This window comes from Patagioenas fasciata, chromosome 18, assembly GCF_037038585.1.
Source record: "Patagioenas fasciata isolate bPatFas1 chromosome 18, bPatFas1.hap1, whole genome shotgun sequence".
NCBI lineage: Eukaryota > Metazoa > Chordata > Aves > Columbiformes > Columbidae > Patagioenas > Patagioenas fasciata.
The window spans coordinates 7,799,087-7,815,419 of NC_092537.1; the positions used below are offsets into that span (position 1 = coordinate 7,799,087).

The window sequence follows — 16,333 nt, forward strand, 5'->3', positions numbered from 1 at the left end:
AGAAGAAGTTTCTGCTCATATTTAAGTGGAACCTCCTATGCTCCAGTTTGTACCCATTGCCCTTTGTCCTATCACTGGTTGTCACCGAGAAGAGCCTGGCTCCATCCTCGTGACATGCACCCTTTACATACTGATAACCATGAATGAGGTGACCCCTCCGTCTCCTCTTCTCCAGCTCCAGAGCCTCAGCTCCCTCAGCCTTTCCTCACACGGGAGATGCTCCGCTCCCTTCAACATCTTTGTTGCCCTGCGCTGGACTCTCTCCAGCAGTTCCCTGTCCTTCTGGAACTGAGGGCCCAGAACCGGACACAATATTCCAGATGGTGATCCCGGGACGATGCGGTGCAGGCCCCTATAACCGGGTGTCCTGGGTCGATGCGGTGCAGCCCCCCATAACCGTGGACCCCGGGGATGATGCAATGCAGCCCCCCATAAGCGGTGACCCCGGGACGATGCGGTGCACCCGCCCCACAGCCCCGCCCCGTACCCGCCACGTCCCGCCCGTCCCTCCCGGTGGGCGTGTCCCCGAGGTGGGCGTGCCCCCGCCGAGCCCCGCCCCCGGGCCGTTACTTGCGCGCGGCCCGCAGCGCCCCTCCCCCAGGCTGCGCCGCGGCCGCGCGCTCTCCCGCTCTCCCGGCGCCATGGCGGACCAGCCCGCTGAGCCGGCCCCGGCTCCCCCCGCCGCCCCGGCCCCCCCCGCCGCCCTGCCCCTGCCGGCCCCGCCGGGCGGTTCGCAGCGCCTCCTCTTCTCCCACGACTTGGTGTCGGGCCGCTACCGCGGCTCGGTGCGGTTCGGCCTGGTGCGCCTGATCCACGGCGAGGACTCGGACTCCGAGGAGGAGGAGGGCGGCGGGGGACGCGGCACCGGCGGCGGCGCCGCCAGCTCGGGAGGCTCCGAGTCGGGAGGCCCCGGGGCCGGCGGCGCGGAGGATGGGCGCGCCAGCCCGCTGCGGCGGGGCTACGTGCGGGTGCAGTGGTACCCGGAGGGGATCAAGCAGCACGTCAAGGAGACCAAGGTAACCGGGGCGGCCTCGGGCACCGCCGGCTCCCGCCGAGGGGGGGTGTCCGCGGCCTGGCTCGGCCTCTGCGGCCGTGTGTCCCCGCACGGGGGGCCTGGCTCCGGCGGCGAGGCCGGGGCTCCGCCTTGGAGGCCTCCCGGGGCAGGGGCCTGCGCGGCCTGCGGGCTTTGGGGCTGCCGGCCGGCTCACTGTCCCGCGGGCCGGGGCGTTCGGCTGCTCTGGAGCCATCCTAGAAGGGGCTTATTGCCCCTTTTCCCCTATTGCCCCCTCCTTGCCTGCTGCTGCAGCAGCCTGAGTGTGGGGAAGGTGGACCGTGTCCTGCAGGGGTTGGTGTCCCTTTCCCTTCCTGCGTGGTGCTCCTGGAAGCCCAGTGCAAATGTCGCTTCTGCCTTTGACTGGTGGCAAGCTCCGCTCTTTGGGTGGCTACTGGGGTTTAATGGCTCTAAGGAAAGGCCTGGCTGTGAAGGTGGTTCCAGTCAGCTCCAAACGTCTCTCACTCTCTGGGGATGTGGACCAGTATCTCTGCCTTTATTGGACGGTGTCGTCATCGCCCGTGTTAGGGGAGTTCACAGCTGAATAGGGAAACCTTGGCTAGATAAGGATTTCAGTGGCAAGTAACCGTGGCTTGGATCTGCCCTTGTTTACGTGAGCGTTTACCCCTCCAGATGATGAGGCATATGTAAATCTGTGGCCTCTTAATTATACCTGAAGAGCCACGAGGTGCAGGTATGTGTTAGAATACTCCCACTTCCCAAAGTTCATCTGACGTGGGGTTTAGCACAGACTGACTGACAATACGGAGACAAAAGCGAGCGAGGGGGCACTGTAATATAGCACAAAGGGGCCTGCGAGGAATGGGCGTTGCACTGAAAACAGGCGGCCGATGCTGTCCTTGCAGCAGAGTGGGTCTGGGTGCTGCTCTGGGGAGGTTGCTGGTGTTGGCATCTGCTTTGGTATTTCAGAAATGGCCACGTACGCCGAAGGAGAGAGGGGAGACCGAGAGGAATGAAGGAAGGTGTGTTGCAGTCCTACAGGCATCGGTGGGATTGCAAGTGCTAACAGAATGAGCTAAATTTAGGTGGTAGTGTCATTAGACACGTGACCAGTTGGAGATAAGGAAAATGAAAACAGGTATTCAGAAAAGATACTACCACGCAATGTATTTCTACCTTAAAAAAAAAAACCCTTTCTCGAAAGAACCACGATTCAGTCACTGCAGCCTTCCAATAAAATCTTTGTGTGCTGTTGTAACAAAAAATTGTCCCAGGTCGAGTGTGGTTTTCAGCATCTAAACAAAGCTGCCTTGATTTGGGTGAGTAAACACTGTCTTAGGAGTTGTTATTGGATTCCCAAATCCAGAAGTGATGGCTCTGATTTTAGCTGTTTGGTAACTGTACCCTTTGTGGTGTTAGAAAAAGCTAGGCTGGGAAGGATCAGAAATCAAATATACTTGTGTAAATAAATGGTCTATCTGTCTTTCCTTTCTGTGGTCAGGCATCTTTACCTCTCTGGTAACAGACCCTGGGGAGAAGTTTCCTAAGTGCTTGAGGAATTAAGGTGTACTTTTCATATTGATTTTTCCATTTGAAAAGCCGCCCGCTAACAAAATTGAGAGGCATTGTGTATGATCTGCGCTGCAGCTTGGGGTTGCTAAAAGCAAATCTGACACCATTGAAAACATGCTGTGGGACTTATAATTTTGTGGTTATAATCAGGTTTTTTAGCTCTGGTGACCCAGCCCTTCATGTGTTACACCAATGTGTGAGAACAAGCCAGGTAAGCCTGACATGCTTGTCGTTGTCCACGCTGGGAGGGGTGCAAACCGTCAGCACCACATGGTCGTCCTGGGCCTGAAGTTTCTTTAATTTTGGGTGCTGTTGCTGGCTGTTTTCTGTAAATACATCTTTTGGCTGTGACTCTGACTGTCTAGCATCTTTGGCTGTGAGATTCTTGTTTGACGTACTTAAAAAATATTAACCTGTCCTGGTCACAGCTGAACCATGGGTTAAAGAGGGCGCTTGTTGCACCTTATTACCTCTTCTTTCCTTAATTCTGCAGTGGATAGAGGGTGAAGGTACTCCTGGAGCCAGGGATTTTGCTAGCCCCATCATTTGCCTGGTTTATATGTAAGATCCCGCTTTTGTGTAGAAGGCTGGCTTCTGTCTCCTGTTTGTCAAGCCCTTTAAGTTCGATGAACCTTGACACATGTACTGGACAGAGCAAGTGTTGTAACGGAGGGAGGTGAGAAATAAAGTTGTTGCGAATTTTGAGGGTAATGAAACAGCATCTTCAATTCCTGGTGCGAGGTCAAAAACAGTTCTCTGTACGCAATTATAATCCTAGAGATTTCCTGTCTTTTCTTTAAACTATAGGGATTTAAAATGCTTCTTTTTTTCAGCTAGGGAATAGGTAGGCTGATCACTTTTGCTGCTGCTTGTAGAAGTTCCACACTTGCTGTTGCTCTTTCCTGTTGGAAATAGTAGGCAGACTGCTGCTTAACCCAAAATGCACAATTGCTGATGTTAACACGCAAAAGAAACTTTCTCTTGAGACAGAGCTAGCATTTGGTACAAAGCCCCATCAGCTCTACCAACCGAAAAAGTAGTTTATCCAAGTGCATTCCTGCCTTTGATGCCTGGCTAGATAGTCGTTAGCAGCATTGTGATGATGATGTGAATAGAAGATGAGCCAGGATTTCTTACCCTCTTTCTCTGTGTGCTCCTTTCCTGCCTTCCATGACCACTTTGCCCAGTCAAAACACTGGGAAGTCATTGTTGCTGAATATTGTAAAGCCCAAGCAATCCTGAAAGCACAAAGCTTCCCTTCCCAAATATGTTTGCCATCTATGTCTTGCCTGACCCAACAAACCTGAAGAGTAGTTCCTATTCTATGGCTAAAACCATCTCTTCATTTGAATGTGAGATGGAATTTGTGACTTGAGCTGTGAAAGTACTGCAAACTGGTGTCAGCAGTTGATGCTTTTTCTAACAAATTAGCAGGATTACTTGAGACCCAGCTGAATTTTAATGTCAAGATTTCTCAGCTGTAGGTTAGCGTTCCTGCTGTACACTTGAGCTGCCTTTGGGCATTTGCAAAAATGCTGAACATATTCAATATTAGTAAGGCTCATAGGCTGCTTTAAAATGCTGCTACCCTTCTTCCTCCTGCCTGAAAACCTCAGTGCTCTCTGGAACCTTTAATTTTCACAAAGCCTGTGCAAGGCAGATATGCAGGAGCTGCAGCTGGAGGAAGTGGAAAGTGCAGGTGTTGTGTTTCAGCACCTTATCTCAGGCCTTTGGCTGCCGAGTTCCTGCCTCGGGGAGCGAATGCTTGTGCTGGCGACTTGGGGTGACACTGTGGTACGCACACAGTGCTGATTGATATACGTGGTGGGGACCCTCTGGGGTCCCAGGGTTGCTATAGGAATCAAGGTGCAATTTTTTTTTAGCAGCCTTTTGTTTAGTAAGGTCCCAAATACAATTCAATGTGAGCTTTGTTTTGGGAATGGATTAAAACTATCAGGACTCCTCAGACGTAATCCAGGGGCTGATCAATTTGTTAGCTGGAAATGAGCTGATGTTATCTCCACAAGTCTCCCTATAAATTCGACTCTGCTTCATCCCACACAGCCCTTCTGTTCCTTCCCACCCTTCACTGCTCAAATTTCTTGACCTCAAACATTGAGTTGTGAATATAAAGTTGCAGGAGAAGTTCCTGAGGACATTGTACTCCCATCATTTCAAGATTTTAATGAATATTTTGATTCTTGTCTGAATACTGCCATGTAGTCACTGCTGTGATCTAAACTGCTAAGTTGCAATCTTTCTGTGCTTGTACTATAGGTGAAGGAAATATTTCCTTTTACTGAAGGCTTTTGTTTTCCCTCTCTCCCTTTACAGCCACCCCAGCCCTTGTTGCTGCCATCCCAGCCCACTGGTGTGCACTCTGCAGGTGTTAGTCCTAGCTAGTGACTCTGTGAAAACTATTTGCAATTGAGGCATGAAAACAGACCCTTAAAATCTTCCATCTGCAAGCCTGGCCAGGAGTTGGCCATTGGGAAGCGTGGTGGTGTGGCGTGGGTCTGTTGAAGCGGGTGAAGAGGGGAAGTTCTGCCTTGCAGGGTCCTTTTTGGGAGCCGTGAGGAAATGCTGATCGCAGTGCAGAGCTCTGGTTTTATTGCAGCACACAAATTCAATGCCCATAAACTATTCATACTGGGTTTATTGCGTGAGGAAGCTGTATCTAACCCTCTTCTTGCATCTGACATTTCAGTTAGTCTCCTAGGGGGTTCTTTGAAACCACCTGATGTTTGCAGCTGTTAGAGGCAGGAGAAGAAAATAGGCTTACTGGAATTTTTGTGTAAAATAGAACCACTTTAATGGGTGACCTTTCCATCCTGTGAGTAACCATTGCAAGGTGATGTAGCCTTGAGTCGATTCCCCATTTTACTGCGATGTGCTTGGTTCTTGCAATACAGACTTGGGGATCATCATTAATGTTTTGCTGCAAAAGTGAAATGTGGCACAACTTGAAGTATGGAAATCTCAGGAGTACTGAATGGTGTACGCTATTACTGTATGGAGAATTGCTTTGTGTACAGTGTGCAGAGTGAATTGACAATGCAGGCATTGCAAGTGGCCACCTGGGCTAAACAATTAATTATAACTATTCCAAATCTAGGCAGGAGTGTTATTTTTAAGGACGAAACCTCTTCCCAAGCAAGTGGTTTGTGATGCGCTCACTTTCAGTGCACTGGTATAGCTTAAAAAAGAAAAGCTAAATTAGTAATGCACTTAGGACTAGCAAACAAACTAATGTGCGCTAAAAGCTTTAGAAGGGATCAGTCAAAGCCCATGGCAGACTCTGAAATACCCGTGTGAGGCATTTTGCTGATGTGATGCAACTCCAGTGCAGACTTCTGCAAAGAAGCAGCTTTAAGTAATTGTATAAAGTTACTTTTTGCTTGAAGATTTTTCCTTGAAGTTAAATGGCAGAAGCTTTGACAGATGCTTTTTGGAGCAAGGTGTTGCTTGCTTATGGCAGCTGTCCTCGGCTCCTCTCTTCATAGGAAAGACACTTTTTAATGTTCCGTATCTGTGTTGGGAAACAATCGGTGTTTGTGAAGCTAAAAGCCTCCTCTCTTTTGACTGTTTGACTCTTTAATTACTTGGGGGATTTCAAAGGCTCAGAAGGTGATGGCACCTTCCTAAATGCTACTTAGGAAAAACCTGCCTCATTGTTTCCACTGTACTGCTACCGCTGGTGTGCTGGGGTTTTGCCCAAATGGGAGCTGATACTTCTATCTGAAATCTTTGCACTTGCTTTTGGGGTTGTTAGTCCTGAGTTTCCCAAAGCTATGAGATGATGGCTTGCGTTTTTTTTGTGTGTGGTTTCTTGTGTTTTGTGGGTTTTTTCTTTATGTTGTGCCCTGGAGCACTTTACCTGTAACTCTGTCCAGGCTCTACCTTGTGTAGCTGGTGTGTCCCACTCCCGAGACCTTTAGACCTATGGCAAGGTAGGAGAATGCGAACTCCACCTTCTAGAGATAAAAAAACGTAGGGAGACTCCATAGTGATATTTGGGCTTTTTTTTCCTGTTTGCTGTTGCCTGTGAGGCAGCAAAGTAGATGTGTGCATGTTTGTGGCTGAGACTAAAATATTCTGCGAACTTGAATTTGCAGTTACCAAACTTCAGCAAAGGTAATTTTCTCATGATGGCAAGGTTCTGGGACTGGATGAGGATTTCATTTTGCCAGATATTGGTAAGGGTTTTTTTTTTTAAGTTACTGAATAAGTGTTTCTGTGAAGGGAGCAGGAGACTATGGGGGATGGAGCAATAATGATTGTAAGGGGTGATTAGAAACATTAAGTTCTATGAAAAACGTGGTTTTGGTAGTAGGACATGGGTGGGGATTGCTGCTGCGATAGCTGCAGCTCTTTCAGATGTGTCTGAGTCTCAAGTTGACAGGTGTCCTTTAAGTTTTATTGCTCTTTTTGGTCTGTGCCGCACAAATTGTGTGGAGGATCCTCTGGCTGGTCCCAGGCACGTGTAGCCCGGCGTTGTGCCCTTAAGTGTGATGTGGGCGCAGTGTGGTTCTTGATAGAAAGCATCTCTGTGTATCTTGGGGGTAAATTTGGAATAAGGAGACCCTGCTTGGCTTGCATTTGGAGTGGTATCACTTCACAGCCTCTGGCTATGGTCCCTTGAGCTGAAGAGAAACTTAGGTAGCAGTGCCCTTGGTCCGTTAAGCAGCGTTCATTTTGTACCATGAGATCGCTGCAGTTCTGTGAAGTCGCATGTGGATCTGTGTTCAGCACACATCAAACGCAGCCTCGATGTGAATAAAAGATGAGCCAGGATTTCTTACCCTCCTGCTCTGTGTGCTCTTTTCCTGCCTTCCATGACCACTTTCCCCAGTCAAAACACTGGGAAATCGTTGTTGCTGAATATTATAAAGTCCAAGCAGTCCTGGAAGCATGAAGCTTCCCTTCCCTTCCTGCTGCCTGTAAAGCTGTTAGTTTTTCTGCTTGTGAGAGAGGGGTTTGGAGACTGACAAGTGACTTGGGCTGTTTAGTCACCAGCTGAAAAGTTGAGGAGCTGAAGGCTTTTTAGCTCTGTTTCTTAGTCCAAAGCTGCAAATCCTTGGTGCATCAGTCCTGTTGAAGAAACTGGGTACAGTTTTCATTCATTGGTGGATCATGAAGCTTCTGCTTAGTGCAACACACTAATACTGGGAGAGCTGGAATTAGTTCCATCACGACTGATTTACTTTTTAACCTACTTTTGAAAGGATGTAACTTCTTTGAGAAGAAAAGAATTTTGCGTATTAATCATTTTGGTTGTAAGAAACGGTGCTGCTTCTCTGCTGATAAGGATACTTTGAAGATGAAAAGTGCTACTTACTGTAAGTGCCACATCAGAGCCGGGGAAACAAAACCTCTTTGGCCGTGGGTGTTGGAAAGGTGACAAAAACTCTCCCCCACAGGTGGCTGTGGGTAAGACAGCCCTGCATCCGCGCTGCCAGCTGTTGGTTTTGGTGGATGCTCAGTGGCTTCTCTGACCCTTTCTGCTCAGAGCTGGGGAGCACGAGCTGTCTGGATGGTGGAAAAAGCTTTGAAGTTCCTCAGTGCAGTTATAGCTGGAGACTTGGGCAAATAATTCTCACCGCAAACCATAATACATTGGTTATTTGGCATATGTGTAAAATGGGATGCTTGGAAACTAGATGGCATACTGTATCTCTTGCTATTGAGGAACTCAAGTTTTATTTGATTTTACTCACATGAGTAACTAAACGGAATAGCCTAGCATTTTTTTAGAAGTTAGTTTAGGTGTAGATCTAGTGAGGTGTGAGTTTAGTGGGTTTGGATCAGAAAGAAATGTAGTCAGTGAAGTGCAGCCTAGGTGTAGGCTGTTAGCATGGTTCATAGCGGTGTTTCTAGAATCAAAAATATATGTATATATGACCGAATACATTGAATAACGTCCTAGATCTCTGTTCCTGGTGAAATTGTTGGCAGCAGCTACGCTGAAACACAGTTGGAGCTTGATATTTTTGTTCAGGATTGATCAGACTTCTAGCAAGGCCCTACAGTGGATTTATCCTTTGACTTTGCCCTTCTGTCTGGTTTTGAAGATGGAAGTTGTTGGTTATTTTTTCCTTGGAAGGTGGTTTATGTGTCTAATCCAAGTGAATAATTTGCATGACTACTGCAAGAAATATTCATGCTTCTGTTCGGCATCTGAGTCCAAGTTCCTTGAAACAGCATTAGTCTTGAGACAAAATAACCACATTTTTCTAAAATTAGAATTACTACGCAGTTGTGTGGCTGGAAGTGGTACATAATGAGCCACCTCTTTTTTTTATTGTTTTGTCCTTAACACATGCAAGTTACATCAGAAGCCTGTTCTCTGTCCTTGTGCCATGGGTTGTAAAAGTCGCTCTGGTTTTCCACGCTGCGGTACAGCTCATCTTGGTGAATTGGCTGCAGTTTAAAGCAGAGAATGGGAGGCGGGAGAGGGAGGAATCTCCATCCTTCCTGCAAAACTTCTAGTTTTTTTTGTTTTGTGTGGGTTTTTTTGTGTTTGAGGGAGTTGGTTGGGTTTTTTTAATCCTTTTTTTGTTTTTGAAATCTACAGGTGTGAATGATTCATTTGCTTCCTGTAAGAGGTGGCCTGACCAATATTTCATGTGTATTCCAAACAGCTTAGGAAGCAATTCCCGAGGAGGTGTAGTAGTATATAATGGTTCCTCCTTGGGGTGTATTTAATGCAGCTTGTGATTGAACACAGACCTGAATTATCCTGGCCGGGGAAGCTTTCTGAACTGGAGTGAACTTCACAGGATGAAGCAAGCTGTATCCTGGATAAAGCAAGTTGCTTCCTAGGCTATGCACCTCTGTATATTCCTAAAATATAAGGAAGAAGAGATCACCTTGCAGAATTACACAGCAGGGAAGGTGACACTGCACAGGAAATCCCAGAATTCCTGGCTGCTTACATTAGGAGTAAACTTCAGGATTTTTTAAAATACATTAATTGATATTTTTATTATCCTCCTGTGCCACCTTCACTGCTTTGGGATCTCACTTTATGTGTAAAAATTAGACAGTTGGATTCAGAGTGTGTTACTGGCTCAGTAGCTACCTTTTCACCCAGAACATCTGACCTGTGTAGCTTAATTGGTTTATTTGCCTTTTTGACTCTCGGCCTAGAAACTTCCTTGGTTTAGTTCTGTGTGGTGTTGGGGATTGTGCTGGCGCATGGCAGAAATGTCTCATTTCATTCACAAATGAAATCTGCTGTGTAATGATAAAGCAAAGTGCTAAGTACAGGGTGACTCACTGTAATAAAATGTGTGGGGCAGGAACTCCCAGGCTCTTTCCCTGCTCCTCTTGCAGCCTTTGGCCGCACCTGCTCCAGTTCACACCGTGCTTGCTTGATCAGAATTGGCTCTGGCTGCCCTGATCAGCCTCGAATGCCTTGTTGTATTAATGTTTCTTTCCTGAAGCTGCTTTTGTCTGAGCCAGAGTGTTAGATGGAAACTTCACACTCCTCAAATCAAGCACTCTTTGTATTTCGCAGGAGTATTATGTGATCTGCTCTTGTACTTCTTGTTTTGTGGGGATCTTAGAGAAAGACCAATTTATAGGAAATAAATATCACAAATATGGTAATTGATGTGGTCACTGTAATGTATGTGTAAAATCTTTAATTCGTGGAATATTTCTGTGTGGTGTTTTGGGTTGTTTTTCTTTTCTCCAGTGTTGACACCTGGAGCTTTGGCAGACATCCAGCCTGAGTTCCCGGCTTCCTCGCAATCGTGTTTGTATTTTTATTTTCCTGTTCTCAGTAATGTAATTTAATACCAGATTGCCATCCACAGATACTGCTTACCATTTGGAATCTATCTGCTCTTGCACAATGGTTAAAGTAGTTGAGTTGAATTGTGTCTTATGTTAGCATAGTGAATGTGACCCAAGTGTATGTTGCACTAATTCTGTGTATTCTACTGTTTAATTGCCATTCAGGTGCAAACAATGTGTATTCACACCTTATGTCTCTCTCTCACTGCTGCTTTGGCTTCTTTTGTCTGTGCCACACAAGGTTCCTTTCTCTTCAGATTCCGACAGGCTTCCTGATAAGCATCTGTACAACCCTGTGAGCAGGGCAGTTTTGGAGAGAAAATACTCTTATCTGAGAACTCTCATAGCTGGCACGCTTGCTGTAAAGTGAACACCTGCTGCCAAAGCTATTTTTTTCCTTTAGGAGTTGTGTAGATAGTTGGAAACTGATGGTGATCCCCAAGCGTTGGGTTTGACAAACTGCATTTCACCTTGGCCATAGTTGGGTGGACGGGTCTCATCACCCACCCTATCTCTAATATGGAGTGTTCTTTACTGCCCGTGGTGACTGACATGAACCTTAACTTTCTCGTGTGATAACTTAATTAATCTCTTCTAATCTGGCATTGATAAATGTTTGCTGTCAGGAGAGCAGTGGTGAGAAATGGAGTTAAAAGATCAGCTTTTAAAGGTGGTGGTTGTAGGGCAGATTCCTGTCTCCGTGCTTCTGCTTCTCTAAATGAGCGTTGTGCCCTTATTCTGCTAATGGTGAGCATGTGGAAAGGCAGCAAACTCAGGGTGGAGAGCTCTTGCTTTCTAGAACTTGGATCTTTATGATTGCTTGGTACCGTTTTGGCCAGCAAGCCATTTTGTAGAAGCGTTTATGAGCTATCTTAGTCTGCTGTGTGGCTTCTATCTGCATCTCTTTCGTGCTGAAAGAATAGTGTTGATGTGATGACGGCAGCGAACCGAACGCCCCAGGAGCTGCAGAGTCCACGATGCTCGTTTTGGAAAGCAGCCTAAGAAATCCTGTGAAATGCCGCTTGTTCGCGCCGGTGCTGCTGACTTAGCTCCAGTTCAGTTTGGATTGCCTGCCTCTGATCTGCAGTGCTGGCAACGCTTGAATGAGGGCTCGAAACAAAAGATCAGGGTTTAGATGCAGAATGACGTTCATGGCGTCATTGTCCAACCTGTGTGTGCCATTGAGCACAGTAGAAAAGACACCAAATTGCAGTTCTTAGATATTTGCTAGCTTGGCTCTTAGCTCAGCTGGTTCCTGCTGTGCTGTAAGAGGATCAGGTGTCTTACTGCTGCTGTAGACAAAAGTTTGTTGTGGTAGCAGGCTTTTCTTCATAGTTTTTTTTTCACTTTTATACCATTTTGCTACTTCAGAGGCCCTGACGTGTTTGTGCCCTTTGATTAGGTTTAGTTTTCTCCCCATACCAGGATCTCTGGTGTCTCAAAGACCCTTTCTCCCCCTCCCCATTTATCCATACATCCCTTATTTTTCCTATTGCATTTTTCTCTGGGAGTGAAGGTATTCAGGGCAATAGCATGTTCATTGCTGTGAAGCCAGTGGTCCCTACCCTGCTCTGGATGTTGGCAGACCTGACTGATGCTTTGCCTGCCTGCCAGGGCATCCATTTTCCCCTCTCATTTTTGCAGTTTCATAAGAAAAACATCTCTGGATGTTCTCAAAATGCTCAGTTGGTTAAGTGCGACCTGCCAGCCTGGGAGTGTTCTGTCTGACCTGCACAGTGCTGTTGAGCTGGGTTTTTAGGTTTTCCTGCTAATGAATGACACTGGTATGGGAGCTAAAAAGGCAATTTTTTTTCCCACTAAATCCCTTTAGGATGTTTGAAATGAAGTCGTTCGGAGAATCTGTGTGCTAAAGAAGAATGAAACAAAGGATGTTTATTGTGGTCCCATGTGGAAATGAGGCTCTGGTAGGAGCATTGCAAGGTTAGTACCTGCTGTGTGCATAGCTTGTGCTGCTACTGCCAGCTTAGCCTCATCCAGACATTGCTGCTGGGTTTATCATGTGCTTTCAGGAAAAGAAGGCACCTGTCACGTTCAGCGTGTTCGCAGATCTACATTAGAGCTGTGATTGAGCAAAGTGGCAATCTCCATTAGAGCCCAGGAAGAGAAAGAGCTTTTAATCATGAATGACAACATGTAGTCTGTGATTTGCACCTAGACCTCAAGTGATGGGTGAAATGGCCCTTTTTGACACCCACCTTGCTATAAATAGCGATTTTTAACTGGGGGCAGGTGCTACTGAAATGTCACTTGGGTGAAATCTGGGTGATGTGCTGAATGCTCCTCTCTGTGCAGAGAGAGGAATTGTCTTTATCGGCTGTATCGAAAGCTGCGCATCCCTGCCAAGAGATGTTGTAATGGTGAGATGGCCGTTTATCAGCATTTCTCTTTGGAGTGTTTTGAAACTCTGTTTTCTTGAGCCATCTCAGTGCTCCATTCACAAAAGCTGCTGTAGTTAAAATGACACACGGATAGATCTGTATTGTTTTTATCCCACCCTACTCCTCCACTGTCAGTGATTTTTAATTTATATTTTTTTTAGGAAACTACACTGTTTTCAGTTCCCTACTTCTGTGCACACCACCAAGATTTTTTTCCCCATTATTATGAAAAGAAGCATTGTTTGAGCGCCCAGACTGTTGGTAACATCTAGCAATATGCTTTTTGATGCACTGTTCAAGTATCTTCACAATTCTCTTTTTATAACTGTCCTCTGAAAGAGTAAGCTATGGTGGCTTCCCCATCAAAATATATATCTATAGCATTGCTGTGGGACTGGGTTTCTGATGCTGTTTTCTGCAAGAGGAATATTGCAGTTTCTCTTGATCCATTCCACCTGAAGTGTTACTTGAACTTTGCCGAGGGGTCTGTGGTTGGTATGTGTGGTAGAAGAGAAGCAAGATTCAATTGCAAATGTTACTTGCTTTTATCGCTATCGTTTTCCGAGATGATAAACTCTACACTGATCATCACTTACTCTTGAGATGAGAGCGGCAGCTTCTTTTTAAACTTCATTGGCATTTTTTCTTTTTGAAAGCTAATGTATTGAAATCATCTTTGCCAGATGAAATAGACCTGGGATTTTTGGATTAATAGGCTTTGACTTTTAACCCACCTTCTGATCTTTGGGCTGTTGCTGTTCAAAAGGTGACATGTAAATCCATTGACCCTGAGGTGCTTAGAGGCTTCAGGTTGCTGGATGAGAAACCTGACTGTTGAGTGCCTTTTTGCAGTTATCATTGCTTTATTAAGTGAGCTAGTGAGGTGTTGGTGAAAATCTCCAACACCCAAAGCCTGTGGAAGTTACCTATGCGTTGCCTGGCTGTGGCTGTCAGGGAGGCTTAGTGCTGGTGATGCAGTTGTGGTGACCCTACAATCCTGACAGGGTTCTGGAACGCGGCTGTGGCAGAAGACCCAAGCCACCGATGGACGAGCATGCCCCACACCACTGGATAAATGATTTATAGTAATTCCCATCTTTGCATTGCCATCTCAGCCTAGGTTGCTGACCAGACTGAAAGCTAAGGGAGAACTTTGAATTTGGGGCTGGAACAACATGTATGCTTTGTCCATGGAAGACCTAAGTGAGGTAAGAATATAGATGGAGGGTCCGTCCCAATGGGTGCAGAAATCAGGGTGGTGAGAGTTGGAGTTTCTTTAAAATCACTTAACCCAGAAGAGTGGTATTTGCCTCTTCTCTTGGGTTGAAAATACAGATTTATGACAGGAGAATGATATGGTTGTCTTATATTCAATTAATAATTCACTAATTATTGCAGTACTTCAATACAAACCATCCATCAGTGCAACCCTTGCAGGCAGGGGATGGTTTCAGAGGTGACGTGTGTTCCTACCAGGACTCTGCCACGGAAGGTTTGTGTTACTGCTGGTCAAGTACACAGTAGGGGAGGCCCTTGTTATGTTTCAGCTTAAATATAAATGTTGACTTAAGTGTCCCTAAAAGTTTGGGGTTAAACTTTGCTTCTAGAACAGGTAAGTGTTCCACTCATTGTATTTTTAGGCAATTGTGAAAAGTAACTTTGTTACTCCAAGGTCTGAATGCTGATAAAAGTAGAGGAGATCGGTTCACAGTGTGCTTATCATGTTCAGTGGCCCTCAAGGATGTCATGCAATGGGCTCTGAAAACCCTTCTGTGTGGATTTTCAGTGAGATTTGTTATTTCTTGTTATGTAGTTCTCTGGGCAGGTGGCCCCTCATGGGTTGAAGCCTTTGGAAAATCAGCTTGTCCTGCTACCTCTAGTCATTTGGACTCCAGACCAGTAGTTAGTTAATGGTTTTGTACGCCCAGGTTATGCTTCTCTGGCTGATACTTGAAAACAAAGCGCTTAAAAATGGCATGAGAAATGACAGTTCTGCAAAGGGCTGTGCGAGGAGGGGGATGAAGAGGAGCAGACTTCACCTCTTCATCCCTTGCCGAGACTGTCATGCTCTGGTGGAGTAAGTACAGTGTGTGTGTGCATGCTGGCTCACAGCTGAGTTTGGGATAGTGCAGGTTGGTCTGAAATAGAGTTAATTTTCCGTGCAGTTGAAATCTTTTCTGCTTTGTTTCATTTCCCGAAGTCTGGCAGATGGGATGGAAGAGTTTGAGAGAAGATGCAATGCTGAACGGCACCAGGTGTCCGTGCTGAAGTGAAGGAGTGGGATGCGATAGGAATGGTGCTGGTGGCCGGGGTCTGGCTACCAGACCTGCCCTGGCTGCTGCCCTTGTGCAGGCAAGGTCCTTTGCATTGATATCCTGCGTCTCAGAGCTGCACTGTGAAGGAAAGGACTTTATCTCATGACAAAGGAGAGGGGGTGTTTGTTTCCTTCAAAGAACTTTAAGCCCGATCTCTCCTTCATTTGTTCTGTTTGGGGTGATGTGAATAAAAGGGAAAATCTTGGGATTTTTTTTCATCCATGGCTTTCTTACCACACCCCCGATGATCTCATCTTTTTAAATCTCAGACCTGCTTCTGTGTAACGTAATCCTTGTCGTTTTGTGACAGCTTTTTGTATGCCCATTCTCTGTGCACCTCCTGATGTTAACTGCTTAGTGTACCAAAGCAGGAGTTGTTTTTACTGCTGTCAGTGTTGTTGAGCTTTGCAGCATTGGGTGTATCCTGTTCTGCATCACGCATCAGCAAAGCTAACAGACTTCAGAGGTATTGGGGGTCTCTATTGCTGGTGGTGATGGAGAGGGTAGAAAAATGATGTGGATTAGCTTGTAAAAACTGTTTGCTTTTTTTAATCTCTAAAATGGATATGGCATTAGAAAAGTGTAAATCTGAAACGCTTCCTGTTGAGAATGCGTTGATCAAATTAGTGTTTCCCAAGGGCTGTGGCAGTGAGGTGTGTTACTGTCACAGCTTTCTCTAGCTCTTTTCAGTTCATATTGCAGCCCTGACACCCTCAGACCAGCCACGAGCAGGACACTCCTACTTTTACAGCAGGGATTTTTCCTGTTTCTGAGAACAAGGGTAAGGTGTAATCCTTACATGTGAGTTGCTGCTCCCTTTTTGTATTTTAATGCAGGTGGTGAGTGTGTCTGTACATTCTCTTTACTAATGGCTGATAGGCTTATTTATTGTGGAGAGAGTCAAGGTTGCTGATTGCCTCAAAGACTTCTGGTTTTCTCTTCCTCAAACCCAATCTTGATTGAAGTTTCGCCAGTAGACAACCCCTTGCCCAACAAGGTGAAGCAGCTGGCCAGGCTCATCGAGGCTTTGGTGTCTATTGATCCCAGTAGTCCCCAGAGCGGTGCGTGCCGGTCAGATCAGGCTACAGATGCTGCCTGCCCGTGTTTGAATGTGATGGCTTTTTTACCACTCTCTCCTGGAGCTTCTGTAAGCTGTGTGTTATCTGAAGAGACAAGAGGCTGCTCCAGCCATCCCTGCTGAACCCAGAAAAAATGCTGGAGCTGATTAAACAGGC

The 16,333-nt window shown here is 46.3% G+C and overlaps 1 protein-coding gene across 1 annotated transcript in view; it reads left to right on the forward strand.

Annotated features, from left to right (window-relative positions):
* The first annotated feature begins 624 nt into the window (after positions 1-624).
* Positions 625-16,333, forward strand: part of UBE2O (ubiquitin conjugating enzyme E2 O) — a 60,516-nt gene continuing 44,807 nt past the window's right edge. The window contains exon 1 of the mRNA XM_065852172.2: positions 625-1,016. Coding sequence (XP_065708244.1) covers positions 642-1,016 — 375 coding nt within the window. The 5' untranslated portion in view covers positions 625-641. The remainder of the gene's footprint in view (positions 1,017-16,333) is intronic.